This window comes from Hyla sarda, chromosome 1 (assembly GCF_029499605.1).
Source record: "Hyla sarda isolate aHylSar1 chromosome 1, aHylSar1.hap1, whole genome shotgun sequence".
Lineage (NCBI taxonomy): Eukaryota > Metazoa > Chordata > Amphibia > Anura > Hylidae > Hyla > Hyla sarda.
The window spans coordinates 432,745,976-432,756,317 of NC_079189.1; the positions used below are offsets into that span (position 1 = coordinate 432,745,976).

Consider the following 10,342-nt stretch of genomic DNA (forward strand, 5'->3'; position numbering starts at 1 on the left):
TAGTTATAATGTATTATATTATGATCACTATTTCCTTAGTGTCCTTCTACATGCACATTAGTTACTCTGTCAGGTCTGTTGGTTAATATTAAGTCTAGTAGGGCGCCCCCTCTGGTCGGGCTCTGCACCATTTGGGACAGATAATTGTCTTTAGCTATAGTCAGAAACCTGTTTCCTTCATGAGATTCACAGGTCCCAGTCTCCCAGTTTATATCAGGATAGTTAAAGTCCCCATTATTATCACCTCATTTTGATTTGCTGCCTTGTTTATTTGCCTCAGTAATTGATCTTCTGCCTCTTCCATTATGTTTGGTGGCTTATAGAAAAACCCCTATCAGAATTTTTTTTATTTTTATCTCCATATATTTCTGCCCATAATGACTCCACATTATCGTTTCCCTCCCGTATATCCTCCCGCAGTGCGGCCTTCAGACTGGACTTTACATAAAGACAAACTCCTCCCCCTTTCAGTTTTGTCCAATCCTTCCTGAATAGACTATATCCCTGTATGTTGACCGCCCAGTACAACCTATCGTACAACCAAGTCTCTCTTATACCCACTATGTCATAATCCTCCTCAGACATTATCAACTCCAGTTCATCAGTTTTATTGGTCAGACTTCTGGCATTAGTCATCATGCAATTCAATGGTGTATGCTTTTTTTTTTTTTCCCTATGAGGCCTATCCCTATTAACTTTTCACCCCAGGTACAATAATATCTCCACCCCTAGTTTAACTGGTTAACGACCATGGACGTGTATATTCGTCCATGTGCCGTTAACAGGGCACCGACTCGAGCCCGCGTCATACTGGCCGGCCCTCAACTGATTCTTGTAGCTGAGGTCCGGCTATTAACCCTTTAGATCTCCACTGTCAAAGTTGACAGCGGCGTCTAAAGAACCCTGTAAACGCTCCTTTGTGGTCCTGTGGGGTGGATGACCCCCCGCAGCGCGATTGCGGGGGGGGGGGGGGGGTTGCGATCCACTGTGGAGGTAGCCGGGGGGCTTACCTCTCCTTCCGTGCAGGTCCTGGCTCTCACATTGATAAAGCCTGGCAGGACCAGGCTTTATCAATCGAGTGCAGATCACACCACATTGATCTGTATGAGGAATCTAATGATTCCTCCTTAATAAAGTGTAAAAAAAAAAGTTTAAGTAAAAATAAAAATAAAAAAATAAAAAACATTAACCCCTTTTCCCAAATTCCATATAAAAAACATAATAAAAAAAACATGTGGTATCGCCGCGTGCATAAATGTCCGAACTATAAAAATATATCATTAATTAAACTGTATGTCAACGGCGTACGCGCAAAAAAAATTCAAAATCCAAAATAGCGTATTTTTGGTCACTTTTTATACCATAATTTTTTTAAAATAAAAAGCGATCAAAGAGTCCGATCTAAACAAATATGGTAATGATTAAAACTTCAGATCACAGCGCAAAATATGAGCCCTCATATAGCCCTGTATGCAGAAAAATAAAAAAAGTTCTAGGGGTTAGAAAAGGACATTTTTAATTTTCGTGCATGTAGTTATGATTTTTTCCAAAAGAATGACAAAATCAAACCTATATAAGTAGGGTATCATATTAATCGTATGGACCTACAGAATAAAGAGAAAGTGTCATTTTTACTGTAAAATTTACTGCGTAGAAACGGAATCCCACAAAATGTACAAAAATGTGTTTTTTGTTCAATTTTGTCGCACAATGATTTTTTTTCCCGTTTTGCCGTAGATTTTTGGGTAAAATTACTGATGTCATTAGAAATTAGAATTGGTGGCCCAAAAAATAAGCCATCATATAGATTTTTAGGTGCAAAATTGAAAGGGTTATGATTTTTTAAATGTAAGGAGGAAAAGCAGAAGAATGCTTGGTCCTTAAAGGAGTACTCTGGTGCAGAGTACTCCTGCTCCGTCCTGAAAAAAAAAAAAATGAAAATAAACCATCTCTCACCTTCCTGGGTTCCCACGGAGCGCCACTACAGCTGATCGGTCCTCTGGTCCATCTTCTTCATACTTCCGTGTGTAACGAAGCGTCACATGGCGCTCAGCCTATCGCCGGCCGCCGCAATGTTCTGCCTCGGCCCATAATAGGCTGAGCGCCATGTGACGCTTCGTTCACACGGAAGTATGAAGAAGATGGACCGGAGGACCGATCAGCTGTAGTGACGCTCCGCGGGAACCCAGGAAGGGGAGAGGTTTTTTTTTTCTTTTTTTTTGCAGCCCGGGCAGGACGGAGCATGAGTACTCTGCACAAGAGTACTCCTTTAAGGGGTTAAACACTCCTCCACCCTTCTAGCCATCTTCTCCCCAAGCACAGCTGCACCCTCCCCATTGAGGTGCAGTCCCTCCGTATGGTAGAGCCGATATCCGACAGAGAAGTCATCCCAGTTCTCCATGAACCCAAACCCCTCCTTCCTACACCAGCTTCTGATCCACTTGTTTACCTTCTTTGATTTCCCGCTGCCTCTCTGGTGTGGCTCGTGGTACAGGTAATATTTAAATATTACCATGGAGGTCCTTGCCTTTTAAGGACACTCCACCTACCTCTTACTTTGTCATTGATGCCGATATGTACCATGACCGCTGGGTCCTCTCCAGCCCCAGCCAGCAACCTGTCAACCCGATCCGCAATGTGCCAAACTCGAGCACCTGGTAGACAATACACTGTTCAGCGATCCCGGTCTTTGTGACAGATCACCCCGTCTGTCCCCCTAATAACAGAGTCCCCCAATTCCAGAACCTGCCCTGCACTCCTCCTTCCCTCCTTTCTGGAGCAGACACCCCCTGGTGGTCAGAGGCAGTATCTTGCTGCAGTACTGCTAGCTCTGAAATGGCATCCCCCTCATCTGCCAACTGGGCAAACTTGTTGGGGTGTGCCAGTTCAGGACTAGTGTTAGGCGCGAATATTCGCATTTCAAATTTTTTCAAATTCTCGAATATTGCGAATATATTCGCTATATATTCGAAATTGCGAATATTCTTTTTTTCCGCATATGCGCATATTTGCATGTGCGTATATTCGCATATGTGAATATTTGCATGTGCGTATATTCCTTCTTTTCACTTGTGGCCCAATTAGAATGATGCATATACACTTGTCAGAGGTTATCAACAACATCCCTAGCAACCAATAGTAAAGTTGCCCACCCCTCACTGTTTTCTTTCTAGAATATGCGAATATAACGAATACGCGAAATTCGTGAATATAGGATGAATATTCGTCTATATATTTGCGAAATATCGTGAATTCGAATATGGGCAATGCTGCTCATCACTATTCAGGACTAGCTCCCTGACACTTTTCCCTCTACCCCGTTTTCTAACTGTAACCCAGCCAGCTGCCTGACTGTCCTGCACCTCCGTCCCACTATCCTCCCCCACCTCTACCCCAGAGAGTACTTGCTCAGTGAGTAGGAGACTCCTCTCCAAGTTGTCAATGCGTCTCAGTGTTGCCAGTTGCTCCTCTAGATCCAGGATCTAAGCTTCCAAATGAACAACTTGCACACATCTCGCACAACAATATGCACCCTCAATATGCACTGCTGTTCAAGGACTGCATACATCCTTGTACATCCTTGCAAGATGTACACCGGACTGCATTTTCCAACATGGAGGCCATGTAGTTATGGGGATTTCACAGATTAACAGCCAAAAACAAACAGCAACTATCACAATTAAATTCTCAGTAGACCTTGTGAGTTTAAAGTCCCTACAGAGTAAGGATAGTAACACTCACAGCAATCTCAAACTCCTGCTTTCAAACTCCAGTTTTACAACTCTCTTTCAGCTGCCTCTCTTCCAAAACAACACTTAAACCGAGCACGCTCAGCAACTGAGTCCCAGACTAAGATTTAAAGGGGTACTCCGCACCCCTAGACATCTTATCCTCTATCCAAAGGATAGGGGATAAGATGTCAGATCGCCGGGATCCTGCTGCTGGGGACCCCCGTGATCGCCGCTGCAGCACCCACCTGTACGGCTTCCACCTCACACCGGCAATGCTGGAGGCCTCGGATCCCCACCACAATGGCGGAAGAGCGTGACATCACGACTCCGCCCCATGTGGCGTCAAACCCCGCCCCCTCAATGCAAGTCTATGGGAGGTCCGCCACGCCCCCTTCCTTTGACTTGCATTGAGGGGCGGGGCGTGACGTAACACAGGGCGGAGTCGTGATGTCACGCCCTTCCGTTATTGTGCTCGGGATCCGAACCCTCCAGCTTTGCGGTGTGAGGTGGAAGCCGTACAGGTGGGTGCTGCAGCCGAGATCCCGGGGGTCCCCAGGGGATAAGATGTCTAGGGGTGTGGAGTACCCCTTTAACCACCTGTGACCAATCTACCCCTCCCCCTAGAGGCAGAGTAGAGAAAAAAAAAGTGAAAAGGCTGTTTAAAATTCTATCAGTGATCCCTCTATGTGCAAATGTAAGTACTCACACAAGTCACTCCAGCTCCACAGATTCACTCCACATGTATAATGTTACAATATCTCAAATTAGTAAGTCCATCGTTCAAATTTTTTTAAAATATTGTATGATCTTTTCACGTGACAACACTGAAGAAATGTCACTCTGCTACAATGTAAAGTAGTAAATATACAGCCTGTATAAGGCTGCATTCACATTATGTTTTCTTCTTACGGCTGCCAGGTATTTGAAAACCTGGCTTCCCATATCCCACCCGGACCTGCGCAGCTTCTCATTCACTTAGATAGTGACTCCGGTTGGCTCATTTTTTTTTCCTCGTATTCAGTTTTGTGACCGCACTTAAATCCGGGGTATACAAAGGCTTTAAGTCTGGTCACAAAACCTGATACGGGGCAAAAATTTGCCGACCAGAGCTTCTCATTCACTTTAATGAGCCGACCAGAGTAAGATAGAATCCAGCAGCTGTAGGAAGCAAATGTAATGTGAATACAGCCTAAGAGTGTTTAATGTTGTGTCCCCTCAAACTAACTCGACTCACAGCCATTCATGTCTAAATCCTGGCAACAAGTGTCAATATTTTGTGTGCCCACTATTTTGCGTGGTCCTAACTGACAACAGGACAGTAATCCATGTTTCTTCCTGGTCTTCAGCAAACTGTTTACAGGCTTTCTTATGCATTATCTTTAGAAGAGGCTTCCAACTGGTACAACAGGCATGCAGACCAATCTGAATCTGAGCACTGACAGGCTGACCACCCTCCCCCACCCCTTCAACCTCTGCAGCAATGCAGGCAGCACTCCTACATCCATTTTACAAAGACAACCTCTTGATATGATGCTTTGGACATTTGCCAAGACATTATTGGCTGTGTGAAGTTATTTTTTTTTGGGGGGGGGGGGACACTTACTATATAATAAAATATTTTCAAAAATGTGAGAAACTATCAACTGTTTTAGATACTCATGAAGATATAAAATACTGTACCATTGTATTTTCTTGATTTACATTTTATTTTACTACTGACTAGTAAGTTTTCATTGTATTTAATCTTTATTTCAGGTCTTACATCTCAGTCTCAGAGTGTTCCTGTGATAAACAGTGTAGGCAGCAGTCTAACCACCTTACAACCTGTTCAGTTCTCTCAGCAAATCCATCATTCCCATCAACAGCCAATAGTACAACAGGTCCAGGGACACATGGCACAGAACCCATTCATGGCCACAATGGCTCAGCTCCAATCTCCACATGGTAAGATAAGGTTATTTAGGTTTAAAGAGTACCTGTCACCAAACTAAACTTTTAATATATTTTTCCTTATGTAATTATAAGACACTTTGAGAATTTTAACAGCAAGTAAATAGCAACCATTATTTTTAATTCATAAAATGGCCACTAGGTGGCTCTGTTCTGTTCCCTGACGCAAGTCAAACAGTTAGTTTGGTCTCCTCCCAGCCTGGCAGGAGACCAAACTCAGAAATTATGCGAGGCACAGCTCTCACAGGCATCAGTAACATCACGCCTGCTGGGGAATGCCCACTTTCTCCTGCCGGAAGCTCACACAATGGGAGCAAGGGAAAGGTATGATACACAGCTTTTCAAAGCTTGTAAAAAAAAATTAAGGCTGGGAGGGGTGTTAGGAGTAGTTAGGGAATACAATCTGAGTTAGTTTAGAAAATGTGGTTTGATGACAGGTACTCTAAGTCAAAGTTGGATATTTGTAGATTTTCTCAAATATGGTTTTATTTCTTTAGCTTTGTATGGCCATAAACCTGATGTTGCACAGTATGCATCTGCTAGCTTCTTTCCACAAACAATGGTCATTACGGACACGTCTAACCTGGGAACATTAACAAGCCTGACCCACAAACAGGTAACTGTCTTTAAGCTACACTTATCTTCTCATCTAACATACAAAAGAGGGACTGCATAAACATCAGTTCCCGAGAAAAAATATCTTTTGTCTAAATTGCTCCTGTTGGAAATAATGTGACAAGCACAGGGCATTCTTGAACATCTCATTTTAAATCTACATAAATGTTCTTCTTTCTACAGGTGCATTCTCTGCATTCTAGTTCACAGGGAGATTCTCAGGGTTCCCATCTTCAAAATCAGGACTCGAACATCCTACATCTCGCGCCAAGCCACCGTCTCTCCCCAACTCCAACCAGTAAGGAGCAAGCCATGAGTAAGAAACAGTTTGAAGTATATCTATAAAAGAAAAAGTTTCCTAAATAGCAAGAACCCAAATTGTATCAATTGGGTACTGGCCTATAGGCTGTGTTCACACTTCACGATTCTTAATTGGAATTACTGAACACAAAGACAGAAATGGATTGAAATAGATAAGTCTCAGTCTTTCCATTATATGTGCTCTTGGTTTCTAAACCATTCTTGGCTTTGCATTTAATAACGGCAATTAAAAACTTGAACATGGATGAACAAAAAATTAGTGTGTAAATATACACAATTTGAAGGAGGAGCCATTTTTTTTTATACTGAATAAAGAAGAGTAAGCCAAGCCCATAAAACCCAGTTTCACTATAAACTTTGCCTAAAATGCTCTTTAGCGAACATAAAAACTTTGGCAGCCTCGGTTCAAGCAAGCTTGGCAACAGTGCTATTAACCCCTTAAGGACCAAGCCCATTTTCACCTTAAGAACCAGAGCGTTTTTTGCACATCTGACCACTGTCACATTAAGCATTAATAACTCTGGGATGCTTTTACTTATGAATTTGATTCCAAGAGTTTTTTCGTGACATATTCTACTTTAACATAGTAGTAAATTTTCGCCGATACTTGCATAATTTCTTGGTGAAAAATGCAAAAATGTCATGAAAAATGTGAAAATTTAGCATTTTTCTAACTCAGAAACTCTCTGCTTGTAAGGAAAATAGACATTAAATAAATTATATATTAATTCACATATACAATATGTCTACTTTATGTTTGCATCATAAAGTTGACATGTTTTTACTTTTGGAAGACATCAGAGGGCTTCAAAGTTCAGCAGCAATTTTCCAATTTTTCACAACATTTTTAAAATCTGAATTTTCCAGGGACCAGATCAGGTTTGAAGTGGATTTGAAGGGCCTTAATATTAGAAATACCCCATAAATGACCCCATTATAAAATCTGAACCCTTCAAAGTATTCAAGATGACATTCAGAAAGTTTGTTAACCCTTTAGGTCTTTCACAGGAATAGAAGCAAAGTGAAAGAAAATGCTAAATCTTCATTTTTTTACACTCGCATGTTCTTGTAGACCCAGTTTTTGAATAAAAGGGTAAAAGGAGATAAATCCACCCTAAATTTGTAACCCAATTTCACTCTAGTAAGGAAATACCTCATATGTGTATTTTGCAGTGGAGGGCTCAGAAGGGAAGGAGCGACAAGGGGATTTTAGAGAGTATGTTTTTTTTAAATTGTTTTTGGGGGGGCATGTCACATTTAGGAAGCTCCTGTGGTGCCAGAACAGCAAAAGAAAAAAAAAAAAAAAAAAAACATGGCATACTATTTTGGAAACTACACCCCTCAATGAAGGTAACAAGGGGTACAGCGAGAGCCTTAACACCCTACAGGTGTTTGATAAATGTTCATAATTTTTTTTTTTTTTTTTATGAGAGTTTTTTGGGCAATTTAGTGGTTTTATGGGGTTAAAATTTGGAATGTACTCTGGACTTGGTACATTGGGGTCACATTATGGGAAATTAAAATGAATAGGGAAAATGTAGTACTCCATTGAAGTGTGATACTCCCTGAAGCAGTTTTTAATGCAGAGGCCCGGATGATCAGGGCAAGTGTCACATTGAGTGGTGGTGTCCTTCCGAATCCCCCTCCTGTTACACACTCTGCATTTTTGCTGGGATCGTCCCTTCTTTCCAGTGTGGGGGACCTCACCTGGAAAGTTCTGGCCTGGGACGATCCTGGCACCTATAACTTCAGTTCCTTGGGAACTCCGGCCTGCTCTTTCCCGGTCGCCAAAGATCAGGGCCTTTAGGACTTCATCTTGGAACTGAAGGTATGTCCCTGTGTTGCCAGTGTGCAAAAGAGTTGTACATGGCAACCTGTACCAAGTAGACCGCAACTTTTTTGTACCATACCCGTGTTTTGCGCATGGCGATGTACGGCTTGAGGACTTGATCAGAAAAATGAACTCCCCCCATATACTGATTGTAGCCCAGAATACAATCAGGCTTGAGGACCGGTGTTGTGGTACCCCCCACAGGGACAGGTGAGCTGCTGTTACCATGAATTGTGGTCAGCATAAGGACATCCCTCTTATCCTTATACCTGACCAGCAACAGGTTTTCATGGGTAAGGGCATGGGATATTTTTTTTTTTTTTTTTTTAACTCCTACCTGTCCCTGCAGACAAAACTCACCCTGAACAACTGGATACATGTGGACAGTTCTTCAGCCCTGAGGGGCACAGATCTTGGCAGAGGGGGTTGTCGCGGGTAGCCTGCTGTATGATTTCAGCAGGCATCCCGGTCCGGTCCCTGCCCAGTGCGCCGCGGGGACCGAAATTCCCCCTTGGTCCTTAAGTGTCAGGGCATAGCTGTATGCCTGTGGTCCCTAAGTGGTTAAACAAGCTGTTCCAAATTTTTTGGAAAAGTTCTGTGAGCCCGGCTAACCAAACTTTTCAAAAGCTCGCTCAACCCTAATACTGAGATACCTTACACTTATCAGGATCCTCTCCTCTTCCTACCTCATTCCTAAACTATTGTGTTATATCTCATTTCAGAGATTGATTCACACCTTCCACTACTTAGTACTGCTTTACTATGTCCTTCATGAGGCTCCTTTTTAGAGTGTGTATAAAGACACAGGAGTACTGACTCCCTTTTTGTGCATGCGCAGTGTATAGAAGACAAAGCAGTTTGTTTTAACAAGTCTTAAGTGATACTGATAAATGTAAACATTTATCTCCTATGTAACCCCGGTATTTACACACATATTTAACAAATAATTTACTTCTTTAAAACTACTAAATGTACATTTTAGTTAAGAGGCAAGACCAAAATGTTGTGTTAGAATCCAATATGAATACTGCAACACTGTAAAACCGTTTTTACAGAGAAATGTTGCATTACAAGGTAAAATGCATAAAATCACCTTGGATAAGTGCTGCATTGTTTCCTGCAGATAGCGACTAGACATGAGCGAACTTACAGCAAATTCAATTCGTCACGAACTTCTCGGCTCGGCAGTTGATGACTTATCCTGCATAAATTAGTTCAGCTTTCAGGTGCTCCGGTGGGCTGGAAAAGGTGGACACAGTCCTAGAAAAGAGTCTCCTAGGACTGTATCCACCTTTTCCAGCCCACGGGAGCACCTGAAAGCTGAACTAATTTAAGCAGGATAAGTCATCAACTGCCGAGCCCAGAAGTTTGTGACGAATCGAATTTACTGTAAATTCGCTCATCTCTAATAGCGACATTTGAGTTTTGCTTGCACAACATGCAGTATCACTATAGTGCTGTGCCTATTTTATTTTTTACATAATTTGACACAACAAAAAACATAAGTTTTTAGTTTATCACAAAGATAATAAAAAAAAAAGTTTTAAACATAAATGCTGTTAGGTATAAAAAAAGTTCACTTTATGTTAACAGATGTGACAATGCAAACAGACAGGCTGACTACTGCTCTCTAATGACTACTATAGCTTTAGACATCTTTGTTTTTTAATTTTATAATAAAAATGACTTACAAAATGTAACTGTTATTGAAACAAAACAAAAAAACACTTAATGAACAATGCTTTTCCCTTGGTACAGTGTCTTCAGCAAGCTTGGTACACTACCAGAATTCCAGTACCCCAGAGAGCCACAGCCACCTCCTATCCCCTTCACACAATACCATAGACAATTACATGTCCTCACAGATGGCATCTTCCTCACAGTAAAAGATTTG

The 10,342-nt window shown here is 41.9% G+C and overlaps 1 protein-coding gene across 2 annotated transcripts in view; it reads left to right on the forward strand.

Annotated features, from left to right (window-relative positions):
* HNF1A (HNF1 homeobox A) overlaps positions 1-10,341 on the forward strand; it is a 49,114-nt gene extending 38,773 nt beyond the window's left edge. For both annotated transcript variants that reach the window (XM_056530520.1, XM_056530514.1), the window contains exons 6-9: positions 5,487-5,675; positions 6,179-6,297; positions 6,480-6,612; positions 10,207-10,341. In XM_056530520.1, coding sequence (XP_056386495.1) covers positions 5,487-5,675; positions 6,179-6,297; positions 6,480-6,612; positions 10,207-10,334 — 569 coding nt within the window. In that variant the 3' untranslated portion in view covers positions 10,335-10,341. The remainder of the gene's footprint in view (positions 1-5,486; positions 5,676-6,178; positions 6,298-6,479; positions 6,613-10,206) is intronic.
* Position 10,342: the final 1 nt, after the last annotated feature.